The sequence below is a fragment of the Odocoileus virginianus genome, chromosome 3 (genome assembly GCF_023699985.2).
Source record: "Odocoileus virginianus isolate 20LAN1187 ecotype Illinois chromosome 3, Ovbor_1.2, whole genome shotgun sequence".
NCBI lineage: Eukaryota > Metazoa > Chordata > Mammalia > Artiodactyla > Cervidae > Odocoileus > Odocoileus virginianus.
This window is the reverse complement of record NC_069676.1, coordinates 17,977,271-18,000,179: the sequence shown is the minus strand read 5'-3', so window position 1 is coordinate 18,000,179 and position 22,909 is coordinate 17,977,271. Positions and strand designations below refer to the sequence as shown.

Here is a 22,909-nt window from a genome sequence, read left to right as displayed (position 1 = left end):
GGCTCTTACCTCAGGGAGACGGGAGCCCTGGAGGGCTGGGGTAAGGTGGGGGCACCTGACTCAGGTGCTCACAGGTGCCCCCTGGCGGCCGTAGGGGAACAGATGGGGGGGCGGGGGGGGGTGGCACACCCAGCCGGGAGGCAACTGCGCTACTCCAGGTGGGAGATAATGGGGTGGACCACGGTGGCCACCGCGCAGCATGTGAGAGAGAAGTGGGCAGACTGGGGAAGATCTAGAGTCAGGACAGACAGGCCGTGCTCACTGGAGGAGGACTGAAGAAAAGTGAGGCGTCAGGAATGACTAAGGATTTTGGAACAACTCACAGAAGGATGGAGCTGCCTCAGCCAGGATGGGGGCTGGGCAGGAGAGGTGTCGGGGATGGTCGGGGGCAAGGTGGCCATGTTGAGTGTGAGGCCCCTGCGTGAAGACGGGAGGGACAGCTGGACCCCACGTCAGGAGCTCAGGGAGGGCCCAGCTAGAGGCAAGGCTGGAGGCAGTTGTCCTGGGGCTAGATGGGGTTTGAGCCCCAACAGTGGACAAGACCACCTAGGAGATGTGGGGGTGCGAGTGGGGAGGCCCGAGGACCCGGCCCTGGGCCCTCAAGCCGGGGGGCAGGCAAAGGCCAGCAGAGAGCAGCAGGCCCAGGTGACGGGTCAGGGTCAGAATGTGCTCTCTGTTCGCCGGGCTCAGGCCAGGCCTGGGTCGGGCATGGCTACTGGGGACTCAGCTTCCTCTAGGAGGATGAGAATGGTCTGCAATCAGTGGTCATGGCCACACAGCACTGTAAAGATACAGGAAAAACTGAATTACACACCTACAGGTGAGTTTTCTGGTATTTGAGTTATCTCTCAATAAAGAACACAAAACAAAGATAGCACAGCCGTGGTGCAGCCAGGCTGGCTGAGGTGGGGACTCTCCTGAGCACCCTTCTGCCTGCAGTGCCCCCCTCCCGCCCCCGCCATCAGGAGACAGGAAAACCAAGGCCAGGGAGCAGCCGGCTCAGCCCTTCATGACACCAGGGTCCACAGAAGGGACTCTCCTGGAGGACACAGCCCACAGATCCCCGGAAGGCCGTAATAGCGCCAGGACGGGACACACCAGCCCACGCCCACCTGCTACATGTGGGCTCCCTGGCCACAGGACGAACCTGGGCTCAGCCCACCCTGAGGCCTGGGGCTGGGAGATGGCGGAAGGTGCTGGAAAGCTGACATAATATTTTCGTTGGCCGCCCAACAGCAGAACAATTCACGGTTTTGCGTCTGGGGTGTGGGGGAAGGAAGGGGGGATGAGGCAGGAAGTGCCAGTGGACTGAATGGAACATTCCAGACCGCGTCTGGGGGCCCCAGGCATCTCCTTCTCAGTCTACCTGGAGCACCTGGGCCCGAAGCCCAAGCCCTGGGCCCACCGACGTCCTCTGCAGCTCCCGACCCGTCCCAGCGTGGAGACAGTCCAACACCGTGGTCCCTGTCCCCTCCACCACCAAGGCCTCTGCAGTCTCAGGGCTGTGCGGGCGGGGCCGGCCAACACCAGCTCCGGATGTGAAGTCCAGCCGGGTCCGCCCCACCCCACCTGGAATCCCCCCAGGCATGAGGCCAGGAGGGCAGCAGGCAAGCTCTGAGCCAGCCCAGGTCACAGGCAGGGGTGCGCAGAGCAGGGGGAGAAGCAAGGGCAAGAAGTGGCCAGCACACCTGAGACGGGGTTCTGCCTAGACACGTACCTCGATGCCCCCTCTAGGGGCCTCCTTTCCCCTCCTCCAGAGCCCCACCATCTGTGCGCCCGCCTGCTTTCTGAAATGCCCTCTGGAGCCTTGCCCTTCAGCTCTGGGACCAGGAGGCCAGATGGTTCTTGCACCCACTCCTGCCATCCGGGCTGGCGGCGGCAGGGACCAAGATCTTGCGCTCCTCCCAGCCCAAGACGTGACCAATTATCTTTTGAATGAGCCACCCGGTTTTCGAGGAAATTAGGTTTTAAAAATAGCCGGGGGAGGGGGAGAGCTTGAGGCGCTGCAGGCGGGAGGCAGGGCTGAGACCTGGGGGGGAACTGGGGACACAGCTGTGCCTCGGGCTGGTCCCCCCACGGATGCCCACGAAGGCTGTTGGTGAGGGACCCCTCCCCCGGCATACACAGGACCACTTCTCTTATATATTTTTATGAGGAACCTGAGGCAGGGAAAACACACCCCAAGGACTGGGGGCAGGGGGCCTTACCATCTATCCCTCAGCAGAAACACTAGGTTATTTTTACTTCGAAGTCCATTCATAGACCACCTCTGCCTGGCTCCTCTCAGCCCCCATCCTGTACCAAGTGGAAAATTGCCCCCACCCCACCGAGTCTGTCCTCCCCAGAGCAGCCACCAGAGGGTACCCGTGAGCACGAGTCAGGCCCCCGCCTCTGCCCACAGCCCTCCTGGGTCCCACCTCCCTGCAGATAAGAGCCCAAGTCACCTACGCGGCCCACAGGGCCCTGCACGGCCTGTCCTGTCCCCTCCCCGTGCTCCCTCCCTCTCTCTCTCCCCCTCATTCCTCTGCTCCACAGGGGCCTCCTTGCTGTTCTCTTCCAGCATGCCAGGTACAGTCCTGCCCCAGGTCCTTTGCACAAGCTGTTCTCCCCACCTGAAACGACCTTCCCAAGACCTCTGCAGGGTTTGCTCCCTTGCTTCAGCCAATACCTGGCTCAGACATCACCCCTTCAGATAAGCTGTTCCCCTGATCACCTCAGCCCAGACTGCCCTCCTAACTCCAGGCCACCCTCCCCACCTTCTTTGGCTTTCTCTGTCTTCCAGCACTGGGCCCCACCCCACCTGTGTATCATCTCTCCATACCCCCAGTCACGGGGCATCAGGTCTGCCCTGCCACCTGCAGAGCTGTCTGCAGTGCACAGGGGAGCGTTCCTCAGAGAGGGGCGGGGGGGCCTGAGGCGGTCACTGTGCGATCACTGCCCGCCCGGTGCCCAGGGGAGGGTTGCTCCCCATGAATCAGAGCAAATGAGACAGTATGAGGCAGTTGAGCCAAGAAGCAGCACTGGGGCCAGGGCTAGCTCACTTCCCATCAGCTGGAATGGTCTGGCCACAGGAGAAAAGTCCCCCTGGGCCAGGGCCCCCTGGAGTCTTGGTCCACCACGACCAGAGTGGATAGGCCACTCACAAACCACCGAGGGAAATCTGCTTGTAACTCACAAGGAGGGCTCTGTGGCTGACCCCAGGAGGCTGCAGCCCCTGCAGCCAGGCAACCCACCCTGAGCCACCAAACCCAGTGGAAGGGACCCTGCAGCGTGAGGAAGGTGGGTGGCTTTGAGCCACAAGGTCCCTGCTGAAGCCCTGCGGGAGACCCCATGGGGGCAGGACCAGGCAGCCCCCACCCCCCAAGTGCAGGAGCCTCCTAGACGGTGTGCTGCCTGCTGAACCCAACCCGGATGACAGAATCGCAAGTGTGTGCAGTTTGCAGCCCTGCGGCTCCAAGGTGGCTGGTACACAGCAGCAGCTAACTGATGCAGGGACCACTCCTCCAGGCGAAGCGAATCTCCAAGAGGAATATTAAGGACCTAGTCTCAGCCTTTGGGGGATGGAGACAGAAGTGAGCACTTCACGCCATCCATCCAACTTGCATTCCTCACATTCACAAAAGCATTAAAGGTACCCACACGACAGATCACTCAGCCACGGACAGAAGCCCTGACACTCGTTACCACATGGACGGACCCTGAGAACATGACGCTCAGTGAGAGAAGCAGACACAGAAGGACACACAGGGTGTGATTCCACTGATGGGAGATGTCCAGAACAGGCAGACCCACAGACACAGAATGGGTGAGTGGTTGTCAGGGGCTGAGGGGGAGGAGGTGGGGGGGGGGTGACTGCTAAGGCCTTTCTGGGACTGATGGAGTGCTCTGGAATTAGATTTTGGTGGTGGTGACACAACAAAGCAAATATAATAATGACTGTGCATTTTAAAAGAGTTAATTTTATATTATGTGAACTATGGCTCAAAACAATTTTTTTTAAAGGAATGAAGCTCTTTAGTTGCAAAACCACCACCCAGTGACATGTGGCTCCAGGGCCTCCTCCAGACCCTGCTCCTCCAGCAGTGATACTGCGAAGCAAGAGGACGCAGGACCTTGGTCCCCTGCCCCACCCCGAGATGAGGTCGTGCAGCCAGATGGAGGAGTCTGAGCTCAGGAAAGGCAGCCAAGCCTCCAGGTTGGCGCTCCCCTACCTCCTGTGGGGAAGGGTCAGCTTGTCCTATTTCTTACCCATCTTGGACCGAGATGTCCACAAAACACGATCAACATCAGCCACAGGAGAGGTGAAGACATACAAGATCAAGCCCAAGGTTTTGCTGCTCCTTTTTCAGCCTCCGTACAACTGCAATCACACAGACAGAAGCACGGGGACCCCACCACAGCTCTCACCTGTCAGCTGAGCTGTGACATTGCAAAGCCCAGCCTCTCCTCAGCACACTGCACAGGACACCGACAGTGTGGGGCTCCGGGCACCCCCAAGGCCCATTCGCTAACCCAGGCCCCCAGCACTGCAGACACGAGGGTAGGGTCACTCTGTGGGACATCTGGGGTGTTGTGGATGTGGAGCCGCATTGGCCCCCCAACTGGATGCTAGGGGTTCCCTCCCAGTATATATAATCCCAGTCATGACGACTACAGACGTCCCAGGAGACAGGCAGTGAGACTGTCTACACGAGTCCACAGGGGAAAACCCCAGACAAGGCGTTGATGATGGCAGCGGCACGGTAACAGTGAGCAACACACCCCCCGCTCTGCAGGCCCTGTCCGACAGACCCCTCAACTCGTCCCCTCACTCCACGCTGACTTGGTGACACGGGGACTGCCTCCCCAGTCTGCATCGGGACCTGGAAGCTGGCGGTCCCCACAGGAAAGCGACAGGCAAAGGTGTGAACTCAGGCCCCCCACCACCCACCCCACAGCCCCAAGCTCGGTGAGTGTATCCCCCAGTTATGCCACCGGGAACCCCTACCTGGGCTTGCTTTCTGGCGGCAGAGGGTCAATGCGAGTTGAGTCAACTTTCAAAGTCACAATGTTTTGGAGATAAACCTGGGTTTCTTGGAAAATGAGCAAATCTACACAGACAAGGCCAGCATGCTCACTCGTCTGGATCCACGTTCTCGCCCTTCACGATCTGCTCCACAGCAGCCAGAGGGCGCCTGTGAGCACCTGAGCCAGGCACCATCTGACTTCGAGATCGCATTTCTTTACCACCATTTTACAGAAGGAAGCAAGGGTATGGAGAAATTTAGGAAGTGATCCCAAGTCAGAGGTGAAAAACTTTATGATCATATCTCAGAATCCAGAACAGTGTTCCATAAAATTCAACAGAAGTCATGTCCAAAAAGCTACCAAGAAACTAGAGGAAGGTGGGGGTGGGGGAAGTAGGGGTGGGTTGGGGAACAGGAACAACCTTTACTTAAAAACAAGTAGGGGACTTCCCTGGTGGTCCAGTGGTTAGGGCTTCACCCTTCCACTGCAGGGGCATGGGTTCAATCCCTGGTCAAGAAACTAAGATCCCACAAGCCATGCAATGTAGCCAAAAAAAGGGGGGGAAAGTACAAACAGTAAGCACATTAACATCAACCACAAGACAGAGTGCAGCTGCGAGGGCTACCACTTCAGTGGGAGAACTGGCCAATGCAACAAAATAAGAAAAAAGAAAAGGAATGAAAATTGGAAAGATAAAAAATTTTTTTACAAAATCTAAATCTGACAGAACCAACTGACCAAGCATTGAATTAAGTGGAGCAGAGCAAGGTGCTCAGACAGACACCAGTAACTCACCTGCGGTCATATTGCAAGCAGATCCGGGAGTTTCTGCCCTTTGGACCACCATCTGCTCTTACTCTTATATGCCTGTCCCTGGTTTCACACTCGAGTTAATTTTTATCTGTTGGACCCAACCTCTCTGATTAACAGACATTAACAGGGAGCTGCTAATCTTTCCTTCACCAGGGTCACACCTGGTGTGACACTGAATAGGGTGAATCTGGGGTAAATATCACACAGTGACAGAAACAAAGAACTTTCATATTTTTGTTGTTATCTCAGACTTTTACCACCAGTACTAACGACAGGGAAGGCTGAGAGGTCTAAAGCTAATGGGTGATCAGACTAGTTAACATCACCAAGAACATGCTGGAAAATATCAAGGTCTAATTAATGAAACACATGCTGAAATGTTTCAAGGGGAGAGTGCTGATGTCTGCAGCTCTGAAATGCATTAAAAAGGTTAGATGGAGAGACTAATGGATGAGTGATGGCAGGTGCTGGAGGGATAAACACAGCATAACATCTATTCTAGGATCTGAGTGGTAATGAGTGAGTGTCCACTCTCCAATTCTTTCAACTTTTCTGTACAACTGAAAATGTTCTTTAAAAAATATTTTTCCTCCACATTAAAGGTGAATTTTGACCTTTCCTGTCAGGTATTTTCAAACTCTGGAGAGAAATATTTTTTGAGGTTCTGCCCACAAATGTGAGTGATCCCAGTGAGCAGTGAGCAGCAGTGGACACACATGAGCACACCTAACAAACTCAGTGAGCATCCCCTGTGTCCAGGGTCCTGCTTTAGGGATAAAATACTCCAGAGGGAACTGGCTCCTTGCCTGATGTTTAGTAAGAAAAGAGTTTAAGTGCCCAGAAAGATCCAAAATAATATAAAAGACACCAATGTGTTACTATACAGGTTAAACAAATCTTTGTTTCTCCCTTAAGTCAGGAGTCAGCAAACATTTTCTGTGACGGGTCAGAGGAGACCCAGCAGAGGCCACCCAGGGGTCCGGGTGAGGGGAATGCCCTAAAGGCGGTTCTCACCCTGGTGATCCTGCCCCCAGGGGACACTGCACAATGTCTGGGGATGTCTGTGATTGTCATGACTGGGGGCTCCTGGCATCCAGTGTATGGGGCCGAGGGGTGCCCAGCACCCTGCAGCGCCCAGGACGGCACCCAGGGGACGACCTGACTTGACACAGGCAGTGCTGGGGGGAGATCTGGAGCACATAAAAAGATGTGTGGGACAGGGGGAAGAGCCTGGAAGTGGGTGCTTATTATATTACTCTCTGGTATTTAAAATATTTCATGATAAAAATGCATTTACTTGTACTATCCTGTTTTGTCTTCGGTTTGAAGTGTATTGTAATGAAAGGCTATAGCATGCGCGCTCAAGGGCGTGTGCACGCACACACGTGCGCGCACACACACACACACAGCCTCCCCGGGTTAGGGTCTATCCAGCCAAGTCTCCAACCCTCTCACCACCTCCAGGAGATAACTGCCATTCGACCCACTTTACAGCTGGGGAGGCTGAGGCCCATTGGCCCGGAGACTTCAAAGGTTGCAAGGTCACTGCTGGCTGTACCGAAAGCTACCCTGAGGCTGGAGCCGGGGCGGGGGTGGGGGGGGGGGCGCGTTAAGACGGGTGGAGGAGGTTCTGGTGTCCAGTTTCCAGATAAAGGGGTCAGAGCCACACAGACTGACTGAAGTTGGGCTGCCAGCAAGCCCCAGGGCCTGGGGGGTTTGATAAGCGACTTGCTCTGCGCTGGTCAGATGTGCCTAGTTGTGCGAGGTCTTCCACTGGGCCCACACCATCACTGGGTAAGGCACGGCTCCAACGCTGTGATACAGGCACTAAGGGAAGCCATGTCTGGTTCACACCCGGGCAGAGCTCACCTTCCCTACGCCTGTCCTCGGGCCACAGCAGTCCCAGCTCTATCCTGCCCTGGTGGCCTGGATCACCCCTTCTGCATAACATACCGAAATCCTGCCCCTAGTGCCCTCCCAACTCCACCAAGAGCTCCACTTCCCGCCCTGGATGCCTCTGCACCCGCCCAGGGCTGGGCGTGGTGTGCACCTCAGCGAGTATCAGCTGAGTGAGAAACCTGAGTACCCGGGAGGGCTGCATGGAGGAGGCTAAGAGTACGCCCTATCAGGAGCCTTGGGGAAGAGCGGTAAGAATGCAGCCCACACGTGTCTCCAACACGTTCCCTCAAACTGGACATCAGATGAAGGGCTGGAGGCCAGTACGGCCACGGACTGTGGTACTTCCAGACCAGCCCGTCCCAAGCAACACCATGCTAGTCTCTCCTATTCAGAGGAAGAAACTGGGCTCAGAGAAGGGGTATTCGGATGTGAGTTGAGACAGAAACACAACAGATGCTGCTGGAAGAAATAAGGTGGGTGGGGGGGGGAAGAATATTTGTTGATGTAAGTCAAGAGCCAGCAACCTGCTGCGTGGACCAAACTCACCGCAGTTGTTAAAAGGTTTTACTGGCGCATGGCCCCTCCCACTCATTCACAATCACAGCTGCATCAACTCCCACATAGACCACCCAGCCCCTCACAAAAATGGTCTGCAACCTAGCAAGACCAAAGAGGTCGGGGTGATGGGCTTCAAGCCTCGCGGGACTCTGTCTCCCTGTCCCAGCACTGCTGCCCTTGGTGCTGACCCCCCAGCAGACGCCTGGGCCCAGGGGTGGACCAGCTGCCCCTTCCTCTTGTCCCTGCGAAGTCCCAGGGCGGGGAGGCTCTGACTCAGTAGGGCCTGGTCCTGCTCACCCAGGACCGCAGCACTCTGCCTGGCGGTGTGGGCAGGGGCTCCCCAGGGGAAACCAGGGCACGGGGCCCAGTGCTCAGGAGGCGGACAGCAGACAGGGGCCAGACTGGAGGACAGTGGCCAGAGTGCCCAGGGATGGCGTCCTGCTCACCCCGCAGGCGTCCAGTGGAAGGTCATGTGCTATCTCAGGGCTGGTGTACAAGGCTTCCTGGCCCAGTTTTCCTCCCAGATGTATTTTTACTTTCCGGCAGCCTGTGCTGGGCGACACACACTGCACCAGACAACACATATCACGCCGGACAACACATGCCACACCGGATTCCAACGGACGAGGGCTTCAGGGTGAGATGGGGGCCACGGCTGGAAGTCCCCTGCTCGCTGGTGGGGTGGTGCTGCAAGCCAGGTGGGGGCTGTTCTCACATTCTGTCCCAGGCTCCACTTCCCAGGGGGCCTCCAGAACCCAAGGGCCTGGACCTGCCCAAAGTCCCTGGCAAGCTGGCAGCCGAGCCAGGTCCCCACTGCCTGATGGGCTCCGGGGGTGTCACAGGGGCTCCTGCACTTTGAGTCCCTTGAGCCAGACTGACCACACAGGCCCATGTGATGAGACAGGGGTTAGGAACGTCCCATTTTACAGATGAGGGAATGGAGGCTCCATCCTGGGGGCGGCTCCTCCCGCCTGGCCCACAGCCTCACTGAGACCTCATAAGAGATGCAGCCACGAGGTGTGGGGATAAGCCACCTTCGGATTCCAGACCCACAGAAAGTGGGAGATGACAGGTGTTTATCGCTGTTTTAAGCCATGAAGCAGCTCGGGGTAATGTCACACGGCAGTAACTAACGGATGCTACCTGGTCTCCACATGGCCCCTGAGGGGCAAAGCGGAAGAGCAGAGACGGAGATGGAGAGCAGTCCATGTGGGGGTCCTCCGGCCCTCACCCCTCCTCCTCCTGCGCTTACTCCCTGCGTTCCCACCACATGGCCCCTCACTGCTCCTCACACGTGCCAGGCACAGTCCTGCCCCAGGGTCTTTGCACATGCTTCTCCTCTGTCTGAACACTCTGCCCCAGCTCACAGATCAGGCCTGGATCAAACGGCACCTCCTCAGAGAGGCCCTCCCTGACCTCTGGCTGAAGCTGGCCCCTGGCCGCACTCCCTGCCGCTGATCTCGGTCACACCCTGCCCGGTTTAAACCTTCTCCTGGACCCCTGCTCAGCCAGCAGCTGCCCCCTTAGTGGGGAGCAGTCACACCTCCCGCACGGCTGCAGCCCAGGGAGCAGGCACCTGGCACCACCATGGGCACCAGCACCCACCCTCTCTCCCTGGTGGTGACCCCAGGAATCATGTCGAGGTCTTGCGCCAGGGCAAGCAGGCTTGGCTCAGAGAGCAGACGGGGGCAGGAGCCTCAGGGTACAGCCTGCCGTGTGGGCCTCCAGCTCTGGCCCGCTGGTCACTGCAGGGAGCAGCCGGAGCAACAGGATGAGGGCCCAGGAACAGTTACTGTTGAGCGTGACCATGCGATGAGGCCACTGCTGCTGATTTACTGAAACTGCCCATCAGCCCACAAGGTCAGTGCTATCATCACCTCTACACAGCAGATGTGGAGGTCGAAGCTCAGAGAGGCCAGGTCACTCACCAGAGGTTACTTAGGACCAAGAAAGGAGGATGCACTTGATGCCAGACTGCAGACTCCAGCCTGAGCCACAAGTGCACTCATGGAGAGCTGGGAAGGAACCAGCCATCTGAGAGCCGCACAGCCTCCCAGCAGCAGGAGAAGCTAGCACCAAGGTCCTGAGGCAGGACTGTGACTGCGGAGCCGGGAGTCAGCCAGAAGCTGTTGAGGCCAGAACAGAGTGAGCGACAAGAGACGAGGGCAGGGAGGGGACAGCCCGGCTACATCTGTCACTGCAGGACCCATGCGTGGTTGGTGATTAGGGTCCACTTGCAGCTCTTCCCAGACTGGGGTCCCGCTCACAGCAACACAAAACCAACCCAAACGCATCACAAACCTAAACGAATGCAAGGGCTAAGGCCATAAAACCCTCAGAGGAAAACAAGGTAAATTCTCATGACCCCAGGTCAGGCAGGGATTTCTCAGCTACAACATCCAGGGAACCAGCAGCCAAGGAAGAGAGAAATGGGGCCCGGTCACAATGAAATACATCTGTGCTTCCACCGGCACCACTGCGGAGGTGAGATGACCGCCCACAGCACAGGAGGGACCACTGTGGATCATCTGCCTGAGGAGGGGCTCATGTCGAGACCACAGAAAGAAGGTCTACAATTGAGTGATGAAACGAAAACCAGCCCAACTGGAAGACAAGCAGGGATGTTCATGGCGGTTCCTCGTGGTTAAGACTTCGCCTTCCGATGCAGGGGGTGTGGGTCTGATCCCTGGTCGGGGAACTAAGATTCTACATATCACATGGCCAAGGCACCAAACCATAAAACAGAAACCATGTTGCAACAATTTCAAGGAAGACTTGAAAATAGTCCACATAAAAAAAAAGAAAAAAACTTAAAAGAAGGAAAGAAAAAAAGAAAAGAAGCAAAGGATTTGAACAGACATTTCTCCAAAGAGGAGACATGAATGGCCAACAAGCAAGAGATGTTCACTGACCCAAAGAGATGTTCAGGGAAACCCACCTGGAGATAATAGTGAGCGCCCACCCCCATCCCACGATGAGGATGGGGCAGGGGGACTGGTGCAGCTGAGTGGGAACAGAGCAGTGTCTCCTCAGAAGGGTAACTGGAGTTTCCATCTGACCCAGCAGCCCCGAGGCTGGGTATCTGCCCAAGAGATGTGAGGACCCGTGTCCACATAAGGGCTGTACACAAATACTCTCAGCATACGAGCCACACCAGCCGAGAGGTGCAAACATCCCGATTGTCCACGGACGGGCGGATAAACACACGTGTCCCTCCACCCCGGGAGCATCACTCAGCCACGAAAAGGAGAGAAGCCCTGACACTCGCTACCATGGAGACGCACCCTGAGGACACGATGCTCAGTGAGAGAAGCAGACACAGAAGGACACACAGGGTGTGACTCCACTGATGGGAAACGTCCAGAACAGGCCGATCCACAGACACAGAGAGTGGGTCCCTGGTTGTCAGGTGCTGGGGGAAGGGATGGAGGGTCACTGCTCATGGGGACAGGTATCCTTCTGGGGTGATGAAAGTGTTCTAAAATCGACTGTGGTGATGGCTACACAACTCTGTGAATATAGTAAAACCACTGAATTACACACTTTGAATAGGTAAAACCAAGTGGCATGTGAATTCTATCTCAACAAAGCTGTTACCCAAAAAAGTGTTTAGGAAAACGCCTAAGTGCAGACTGAGGTCTGCAGCCCAACCTCGCCTCATTGCACAGGGCAGACACTGAGTGCTTCTCACACTGCACGTCTGTGGGCACCCTGCATTGGGCAGGTGTGCCAACGTCGTTTACCCAACAGCATTGCTCCCTTCAAGTCTCTGAGTCACGTTCTGTTAATTCTCACGTTTCAAACTTTATCACTATTATACTTGGTACAGTGATCTGTCATAAGCGATCTTTGATGTTACCACTGCAAAATGATTACTACTTTCTAAAAGCTCAGATAGCCAGTAAAGTTTTTTAGCAATAAAGTATTTTTAAAATATTTATTCAGCTGTGCCAGATCTTAGCTGTGGCATGTGGGGTCTAGTTCCCTGACCAGGGATTGAACCTGCATTGTGGGCGGGGGTGGAGGGAGTGGGAAGTGGGGGGTGCTGGTGAGAGAGGTGCCTGGGGTGGGCCTGAGGGTGGAGCCAGATCTGTATTTTGTGCCAGAAACAAACGGCAGCTTCACAGAAGAGAAAAATCATGAGAGCTGAATTCTGGGGGGCGGGGGGTAGGGGGATGTAGTGGACAGCACACACAAAGGCCCTGTGGTGATAGGATGGGACACTCTCCAGGAACAGCAGACAGGGTTTGAGGTGGCTGGAGGGGAGCGTGCAGGTGGGGGCCAAGTCCTGACCAGCAGCCCACACCGCCCCCCCATCTCGGTGCACAGAGTGAGTCTCCAGAGTGGTAAACAGGAAGCCTTGCACAGGACAGGGTCGGGGATGGCAAGGGGGGCGGGGGCAAGGGTGTTCGTCCAGGACTCTGCGGGCCCTGAGAGAAAGAAGGTTCCAGAACCTTCACCACTCATGCCACAGACAGCAGAACAGCCATTGGGACCAAGCACAGGTCTGCTGTCAAAGTTCAGGGCCCGCAGCCCAAGCAGAGACGACCCAGAGGGCAGTGGTCGGTCACCACATGGCCATCACGTGAAAGGTCTAAGGGTGGGGGAGTAGCCTTGGCCAGGAAAATCAAGTGGGCTTCCTGGAGGAGCAGGCAAGGACAGGTTCCCTTCCCAGGAGGAGGGCAGGGTCAGCAGGCACATGCCCAGTGGCTCCACAGGTGGCAGGGTATGGGCGGTCACCTGAGGTTAGTGTCACAGAGGGGCCCTCAGAGGGTCCCACTGACCCCAAATGCTGAGCGTGATCCTGGATGGAGTCCCAGGGAGGAAGCAGATGTTACCACGCAGGACGGCCTGGGTTAATTCATGGAACTGAATCCTGTCCCACGTTCCATTTCCTCCACGTGACCCTGCGCTGGGCTCAGAGAGTCTCTTTGTTTATGGGACACACAGCCCGGCCTCCTCCGTCCTCCTTACTCACAGATTCCCCATCTGCAGGTCTACCTAGCAGTTGGAATGTACCTGTAACTCACATGTTCAGTCCCAGGTACATGCAGATCAGCAAGGTCCTAGAATGCTCCCCATGTGCCCAGTGAGGTGACACCCTGGCTGCTGGCTTCAGCCCTCAGACCACAGACAAGGGTCCTTTGAGGGGTCTCTTTAGTGCCAGGCTTTCTGCATTTCTGACTGAATCAATAGCTGGTGTCAGACCAGGCTGCGTGGGGATCAGTTGTGACACTGGGTGACAGAGCCCTAGGGAGCCCGGCCCTGCGTATCCTCCTTCCCCTGGACTTCATGGCAGAGGGCAAGTGGGTGTCGCCCACAACTCTGAGAAGGTTTCAAAGTTTTCAAAGTAAAATGTTGAAAGGATAATAATATACACAGAGATAGGTAAACACCCAGAATAACAGTCATTGCCTTTGCAGAGACGCAGGGTCGAGACAGAAACAAACGCTCACTTTCCACCAACTGCAGGTCTCACTGCAGCTTTTCTCCTGGTAAACGTGTTATTACTTGCAGCTGAAGGCACAACTTCTGCATGAAGGCAGAGGCAGACGAGAGGAATCGAATAAAAGTCCAGAAATAGACCAGCCACTCGCCAGAGTCTGGCCTGCGATCGAGGTGACATTTGCCAGTAGGAGGAAAGCAGATTACCCAGAAAGAGAGGCTGGGATGACCCAGAACTGCCCAGGAGCACTCTGCTTGATTAAACCCTCACACATCTCATGCCAGAATAAACTCCAAACCTAACAGGAATTTAAACATAAAGGGAAAAAAGTAAAATTATAGAAGCACTAGAGGAATTTAACTGTAACCTCAGCACAAATGACACATTCACCAACCTGAGAAACCATAGAAGGAGAGACAAGGATAAATGTGACCACATGAAAACAAAATATCTCCCTGGCATCAATAATCACTGTAAGAGAAGATGGGGAGAAGCTTCTTGCACTTGCTTGTATCATGGATTAAAAAAATAAACCTTCCATAATACATAAGGTGAAAGTCGCTCAGTCGTGTCCAACTCTTTGCGACCCATGGACTAGTCCACAGAATTATCCAGGCTAGAATACTGGAGTGGGTAGCCTTTCCCTTCTCCAGGGATCTTCCCAACCCAGGGATTGAACCCGGGTCTCCCGCATTGCAGGCAGATTCTTTACCAGCTGAACCACAAGGGAAGCCCAGCTCCTACAGATCAATAAGTAAAAGCTTGATAAATAATTTGAAAATGGAAAACATATGAAGCAACTGATATGCAGTTCCCAGAAAATGAGGTAAGAGTCCTGAGATGTGTAGGATAGAATGCATTTGACCTCAGTGGGTAGGTCCCTTTATCTCAGGTTTTTTTGCTCCTTTTGCTGTGACACATTTTTCTTTCTTTTCTTCTATTTTATGGCCATGCCACTTTGCATACGGGATCTTAGTTCCCTGACCAAGGATCAAACCCGTACTCCTTGCAATGGAAGCACAGCATCTTAACCACTGGACCACCAGAGAAGTCCCAGGACACATTTTCAACAAAATGAAGATGAAACATTAAGAGGAAACAATACATGAAAACCTTTCCCTCTGATTAATGTTTTCTCTGACTCAGTTTCGATATGTATTAATATGAGAGATATATATACACAAATTGCAACTACATCAAGACATCCTTTTGTGTGTAAGTTCAGCAAAGATGGAAGAAATGAAAGAGGCACTGTGCTCTTACCCTTGCTGGAGGGAGCTCAGAACAGTTCACCTGGGGTTAATCACATGCATCTTAACGATGCTCCAACATCTTGGGGGCCCTGCAGACCTGGGGACTGTCCCTCCTAGAGTCAGCCAACTCCCAGATCACAAACAACTTGTCCATGAGCACATGTGTGCTGTGCAAACCAAGCCACCATGGTTCACACCCTCCCCTCCTCATCCTGCACACACACAAGACCGAGGGCCCCACCCCAACCACTCCCGGCCAGGCCAGGCCCAGTCAGGGTCCACCCCACATCCCAGAGCCACCGCCATCAAACCAATTAACCCTAAGCTGGATCAGGGTGCCGACCCTGATCATCCCTCCTATCCTGAGGACACCCCGATAAAGGCCTCTGCTCTCTCCACATCCATCCCAGCCCCTGGCTGGTGGCAGGGGGACCCCAGAGACAGCCCACTCAGCTTCCTGCCCTGGCGGGTGCCCCCTGGACCACCAGCCCCCAGTGGCTGGGCCCTGTCCTGGACAGCTCCTGTGGGCTGGCTCATCTAACCCTCACGGGACCCCGAGAGGAAGGCAAGCCTGGATTCTGCTTCCCCCATGAGCCTCCTCCGGGGCTGCTGGGACGCCCGCTCCCTGGTCGCCTTCCCTCCAGTAGCCACAGGTTGAAAAGGCCATGTCCTACCAGAGGCACTAAGACGTGTCCCCAAATGGGGGCTTCAGCTGCCCGGTCATCGCTCCACACAGGGAGGCCCTGGCCCTACCTCGCCCCCACCTCCCCGCCCCAAAGCCACCTGCCCACCACCCCCCAGGCTCCAGACTGGGACCTCTGCCCTCATGCACTTCTCTATGCCTCGTACTAACACTGCACCTGACCGTCCCCCACACCTGCTCCCAGCCCGTCCGCCACCTCAGACGAGGCAGCTTGTCTTTCTGGGGCACAGATCACAACATGGGAGTCACCCCCTACTCCCCACTGTCTCTTGCTCCTCCATGCTCAACTCTTCAATCAGTCCTGTCAACTTGGCTTCTAAAATCTACTCTGAATCACTCCTGCCTCCACCTGAGCCACAGCCCTACCCACCAGGACCCGCACAGTCCCCTCTGCCCTGGTGCCTCCCTCCCCACAGTCTGTCTCCCACTGTGGCTCAGTCTGTGAGCACCTAAGTCAGGCCCCGCCCCTCCTCTGCCCACAGCCCTCCAGGGCTCCCAATTCCCTGGGGAAAAAGCCCATGTCCTCCCCCAGGCCCATGAGGCCCTGCACAACCTGCCCGTCCCCTCCCTGACCTCTCCTCCCCTCCTTGACCTCCCCTCTCCCCTCTGCTCCAGACACACAAGCCTCCTCTATGTTCCTCCAACATGGTCTGCCCCAGGGCCTTTGCACGTGCTGGAAGCCCCTTCCCACATTCCATAGTACACACTCCTCTGTCCTTTCTCTCCCCTTCTCTGCTCTTCTCTTCCCCTTGGCAGCATTATACCTCTTTTCCTCTTTCATTTACTGTCTCCATGCACCCCACCAGCAACTCCCCCCACACACACACACAGGGACCACGTTGTCTCATTCAGGCTGGCTCCAGCACCTGGCCCAGCCACTCTTCAGCACTCACATGTACACGAACACCCCCCCTGCATCCCACAGCCTCAAACTTTCAAGGACAACCCTGGCCCCCAGGATCAAGGCCCACATATGGACAGGATGAGTATGTGATTGAGTGAGGCACGACTGTGACTAATGCTGGGGTCCCCTTCCTGGGTCAGAACCAGACGCCAGGTCCCCAGATGCCCTCCTGCTGGCTCTGGCACCTGGTCCCTCAGGTTGGACCCTAACCTCTCCAGGCGGCCTGGTGGTGCCTAGTTAGTGCACTTGGCTAGTTAGGGGCCCCTTGGCTAATCCCCAGGTCAGTAATCCCCAATGTGGGCGGTCTCACCTCAAGCCCCAAAGCCCAGCTGGCAGCAGCCCAGAAATTCCCAGCAGGGTTCCAACCTGGACTGTTATGAGTGGTGACATGCGGTGGGGTTGGGCCGGGGTGGCGGGCTTGGGGAACAGGGGGACCTGGAGTCCAGACTCTCTGGTTCCTCAGCCCCCAGGCTGGTAAATGCTGTCACTTAATGAGCGCTGCCAGGGGAGGTGGGTCCCACCTCTTTCTGCCCTACCAAATCTTTGGGACTCCACTGTCCTCACCTTGCGAGGTGGAAAGAGGTACACAGTCCTTGGCCCAGGCAAGAGTGAGTCAGGCCGAGCCTCAGGCCGCCCCACCCAAGGTCCCGTGGGCCTCCACTTGCCTCGGGAGTCCCAGGAAGCCCACCAGACCTGCCCTTCCCCCATCAGCACAAGCCTGCCAGAGCCTGGACCCCCAGACCGGCTCCTTCTTGGGCCATTCCCTATCTGCCCTCATCAACTCCAGGGTGCAGACTCCCTCATCTTCCTCCACCCCCACAAGACCCCCGTCCAGGCCCCCAGCCCCACAGCCTTCTCCTTACCAAGCCGCCCAAGTGTGATCCCTCTGAAGTGGGACCTACCACCCTGCTCACACCCACCAGTGCCATCAACTGGACTCAGACCAGAACCTGAGTGAGGCCAGCCCCACCACCCTCATTCCTGCCCCAGGGCCTTTGCACAGCTGATCTCCTGCCTAAATGTTTGACATGGCTGCTATTTCTCCCTCGGGTCACCTGCTCCCCTGACAGCTCCAAGGCAGCAGCTCCCTGTCACCCCCTGGGGCCATAATGCCCCTTTCACTGCCCACACAGCTCCCTTGGAACCAGTGTGGTTTGACTCAGGGGTTGGCAGGCATCTTCCACAGAGCACCAGTCAGCAAGTGTCCCCGACATCACAGCCACGAGCCCATCTCAACACTCAACTCTGCCGCTGCAGCTGGATACCCTGTGGACAACAGGCAAGTGACAGGGCCTGGCCAAGTGCCAATGAGACACAACAAAGAATGGCAGGTGGGATGGACTCGGGCCTCAGTCTACGACCCCGGTCTCACCTGCTTGCCATCGCACCCTGACCCCCACCAACCTGAGAGCGAGGGAGTCCTGGTACCTGACCCCCACCCCCAGCCAGCCTCCACGAACGTCCAACAGGCCACACCAGGCACAGAGTGACAAATAACCACACGACCCCATGAGCCGAGTTGGACATCGGCCCCGCCTGCCCAGGTTCTGAGGGAAGTGGTCCCTTAAGCAGGTCTCCACCCATCCTTCCAGGCTCTACATGTCAATCCGCCTGGCCCAGCCCTCCAAGAAAGGCACAGTCATCTGCCCATTTCACAGATGAAGACACCAAGGCAGAGGGTCCCCAGCTGGCAAAGGTGGTCTAGCTCCCAAGGCTGCTTTACAGAGAGGACTGAGTGTGCTGGCCCAAGTGCCGGATGTCACATCACTAGAAAGGGGCCAGAGTGGGATCAGAACTGGGACCCTTCTGCCTCCAAAGGCTGTAACTGACTCAGCGAGGGGACGAGGGCGGCCACAGCCCCAGGTTACCATCTACCCACAGCTGCAGAGGAGGCCTCATGAGGAGGCCCCGCCCGCCTAGCCATGATGGCCCCCACTGCTCTTCAAGCCACTCAGGCCTTTGCCTGGGCCGTGCTGGCTTCCTGCCCCTCTTTCAGGCCCCTCAACCATCAGGGGAAGCCGGAGAGGAGATGTCAGAGCAAAACCTGGAAGGGCTCCAGAAGCAAAGACCGGGATGTGAAAGACAAGCATCCCAGGCAGAGAGCACAGCAGGTGCAAAGGCCCTGGGGCAGGGCTGGGTCTGGTGTGCTGGAGGAGCAGGGTGGAGGCTCAGGTGTCTGTTACAGAGTGAGAGAAGGGGAGAGAGGGAAGAGGGGAGGGCAAGACATGCATGGCCTTGGGGAGGACCTGGGCTTTTACCCCAGGGAGGTGGGACCCTGGAGGGCTGTGGCAGAGGAGGGGCATAGCCTTCTGGAGTTGAGTGGCAGGGAACACAGGAAGAGACAGGAGATCAGGCCAGCCATAAGGATGTGGAGGCGGTGGGGGGGGGGGGGGCGCGGGGGGGAAGTGGGTGGATTTTCAGTCCACTTGGAGGCAAAGCCGACAAAATCTGCCACCAAGTTAAACGTGGGAAGGGGTTGGGGGTCTGTGGGATGAAGCTGACTGTTCTGAAATATCATGGTAGCAAGAAGGGCAGGAGGGAAATAGCTCAGAAGCACCAGACCATAGCACCGCCGAAGCCCACAGGCAGCTCATGGGCCCCCACAAGGCCCAGCCCTCCCTGAGATCCTTGCTGGAGCCAGACACCCCACACAGCCCCCAAGAGCCAGCAGAGAACCCCAGCAGGCCTTCCCTGGACTAGGCCTTGGGAACCCAGGCGTTTAAAGTAACCAGATTCTAACCACCACTAACATTTAACTCCCATCAGATTGGCCCCAGTGACCGAGGCTGATAACATCCGGAGTGGAGCTGGCAAGGCTGTGGGCACACAGACAGTCAGGCTCTCTCAGCCCTGCCGGACTCTCCACAAAGCCCCCAAGCGTCAACCTGCTTGCCCCTGACCCAGTCACTCAGAGGCAGGGACTCCAACGTCTAGAGATGAAAGCACCACAGCACCAGGCCACGTTTAAGGGTGTTTACTGCAGTACGGCTGTGACAACAAAGCAAGCTCCAGACACCACCCAACTGTCCCCCACCAGGAAGCCCTCTGAGTCAGTAAGGCCTAACTGGCGTGGGCTGTTGCTAAAGTTCCCCAAGCACTACCCACTTGCTGACGCGCTAATTCAGGTACTGCTGGCGGCGTGGCCCCATTTTACAGATGGAGACACTGAGGCTCAGAGAAATCAAGGCATTTGACCTTGGAAGTCACAGAGCACCTAAGTGGAACTCAGGCAAGCTACAAAGTTTCCACCCTCTCAATCATAGCACTGTATTCTCTCTCTCCGAAAAGAACTGATACCAACGTGGGGGCGGTGAGGGGGTACATATTGTGGATAAAAAAGCCAGCAAGGCACAGAATGATACGGGAAGTATAGCAGGCCTCACCCTGGGTGGCTGCATCTCCAGGGAACACGGGTGATGTCTGGGGAGGAAGTCTGTGTGTCATCAGGACTGGGGGGCTCCTGGCATTGAGTGAGTGGGGGCAGGGATGCTGCTCCACTCCCCACAGCATCCAGGATGGTGTCCCTGCAACAAAGAACTTTCCAGCCCCAATCGTCACTAATGCCAAAGTGTGAGGGTACCCTCTGAACCCCTTGGTAAATAAGCAGCCCCAGCTGTGTATTTACGCGTCTGTGTGAGCAGCAGGAAAGGCGTGGACAGTTGTTCCCCAAGCTTAACAAAAATGGGTTCAGCAAAGGAGAGGCAGTTCTTGACCCTATAGTGAGTGAAATGAGCCATCAGCTGTGGGAGTTGGGTTTCTGCGGATTTGGGGACAGGCAGGGGTCGGGGTCGGGGGGGGGGGGGGGTTCTCACTGGTCAAGTCCCTGTGCTCAGACCCGACCACAGCCGGGCCCTGGAACTTTATCTGCCCCCATCACCTAGCCCGTGATAAGACAGACATTTGCTGTGTGGCTTTCCTGTGGTCACTGCGTCCTAGGCTGTTTTGTCTCTGCCCATATAGGGCAGAGAACTGCTGGTGGAGGTCAGGGGGCTGAGAAGGGACTTCAGGTCCCTCCACTGTCTGGTGCTGGCGAGCCAGGGTATCGCTGCCAGCAAAGAAGCAGGGTGTGGGGGCCGGATGGTGGAGCTGAACGGGGTCATCCACCACGCAGCTCCAGATGGTAGCAGGAAGGGGAGCAGTGGGAGTGCTCCGGAGCCCGGGGTAGGTTGGGGGGGGTTGGAGATTGCTCCCCGCTCCAGCTCTTCCTCCAGACATTTCTCCCAACTCCTGGGCAGTGCAGTATCTCCCGCCTGCCACGGAAGCTTCCGGAGGCCCGGGGGAGGAGGATGATGGGTGCCCCAGGTGGGTGTCCACAGGGACTCGCCAGCGAGGGCTGCCTCAGGGGGGAGGGAGAGGGAAATGGAGAATTCTGCAGATACGGAAACTTCATACTTGGGAGCCTGAAATTTGGACCAAGAAGGAACCGGCCCCTCCAGGAAGGGGCTGGGCTCTGTCTGGAGCCTGCAGGGCTGGGTGAGGTCGCATCCCTCCAGAAACCTGCTCTAGGGAAGGGCGAGGGATACAGGCCCAGGAGAGGAGCAGGGGAAAGCAGTACCCCCTACAGAGCCACGACAGGCCCCTCCCAACGTCCAGGGAAAAGGCTGGGGGCTCTCCTGTTCTCCACCTGCTTGCAGAGCCCTGGCACTGAAAGTGTCTGGAGATGTCAACCCCTAGCCGCCTCCTGTTAGAGCAAGTAAACTGAGGCCCAGGAAGGGAAAGAATGGCCAGTGAACTAAAAACCTGGTCTGGTGAATTTCACAAAGATAAGGTAGTCAGGAGGCTGGCCTTCGAGACCCCCCCATTCCCACCACAGCAGCCCCTGCCCTTCACGACCAGTAAGATGGGCCCAGAGGGTGCCCGCCTGCAGAGCAAGAGGTGAGGCCCGGGCGCTGACACTAGCAAGGTGGGTGGCCGGGAGCAGAGGGTCCGCATCACCCTTCGGAGGCAGGGCTCCTCACCGGAACGGGGGTACTCCACAATCCCACGCATAGAGCAGCCCTCTCACAAAACCGGGTGGGATGTCGTCCCCCAGCACCTTCAACAGGAGGCAGGCAGGGCACCCACTCACTCATGGCGCGTCCTAAATGGGGGTCGCCTCCCCCCGCCCAGAGGTGAGGTACCATCTTCCCCGCGCGCCTCCAACCCGGGCTGCTCCACCCACAGCCTCCCAGAATGGGGCCCTGCACCCACTCCCCGCCCCCAGACCCAAAGCTCTCCCCAAGGACCCCAGGAAAGGGCGGCGCCACCCCTGAGCCACCGAGGCAGGGTGTTCCGTCCTCCCTCGGGCCCCAGGCAACGCGTCCCCCGGCCCCGGAGTGGGGCGTTCCATCCCCCCCGCGAGCGCCCCCGAGTGGAACGTTCCGGCCTTCCTGCCGCGGGTCCCGACGCCCCTCCAGCGCTCGGACGGGTCCACTGGGCCCCGGCAGGGGGGTCAGGCGGGTCCATTCGGGGAGCGGGGAGGGGAGGAAGGTCCGGAACCGTTACCTGCTGTCGCACCGCTCTCCGCCGCCCAGGCCGCCTCCGAGGTCACGGCCCCGGCTTCGGCGCTCTCCGCCTCGTCCGGCACCTCCAGCTCCATGGCCGCGCGCGGACCCGCCGGCGGGCTGGCGGGCGGCCGGGCGGCCGGAGGCTGCGACCCGAGCTGCGGCCGCCGCCGCTGAACAACAACCGCCGCCGGCTGGAGAGCGGAGGGAGGGGGCCGGGCCCAGGGAGCGAGGGGCGGGCCCGGGGCGGGGCCAGGCGCTGCGCCATCACGCACTGCGCGCGTCGCCAATAGGAACTCGGGGGCGGGGCCTGCGTGCGTCAGAGTCCCCTGTAGCGTCGCGAGCGCCCTCACGCGCCCAGGGAGTGGAAGAGCAGCGCCATTTCTGCCAATAATGCTGTAGTGCTATCTCTCTGACGAGTGCGATTCTGTGACCCCAAGGACTGTAGCCCGCTAGGCTCCTCGGTCAGTGAGATTATCCTAGGCAAGAATACTGGAGTGGGTTGCCATTTCCTTCTCCAGACTGATGTAGTGCTTAAGAGCATTATTTATAACGAATATAAAAAACAATTACAGTTTAAAATCATCATACTAGTAATACTTATATTAAATATGCTTACATTTGATGTCAGTAATGGTTATGTAATAATGTAATAATAAGTAACTTTAATTTTTTTCATTATGCAGAACATACAAATTATGTGTGATTTTGTATTGATGTATTAACATTATTAAATAGTGATATGGTATCATGATAAGTAATATTAATAAGTAAAATAAATATTATTTATGATATATAACATATGTGTTTATAATGTAGTCAAAATTAGTTATACATAATAAT

The 22,909-nt window shown here is 56.7% G+C and overlaps 1 protein-coding gene across 3 annotated transcripts in view; it reads right to left on the bottom strand.

The window, feature by feature from the left end:
• Positions 1–22,291, bottom strand: part of PIP5K1C (phosphatidylinositol-4-phosphate 5-kinase type 1 gamma) — a 47,887-nt gene extending 25,596 nt beyond the window's left edge. For 2 of the 3 annotated variants that reach the window (XM_070464983.1, XM_070464984.1), the window contains exon 1: positions 22,068–22,290. In XM_070464983.1, coding sequence (XP_070321084.1) covers positions 22,068–22,161 — 94 coding nt within the window. In that variant the 5' untranslated portion in view covers positions 22,162–22,290. Of the gene's footprint in view, positions 1–22,067 lie in introns of all 3 variants that reach the window. The other variant, XM_070464982.1, reaches the window with a different exon arrangement.
• Between the last annotated feature and the right edge of the window lie 618 nt (positions 22,292–22,909).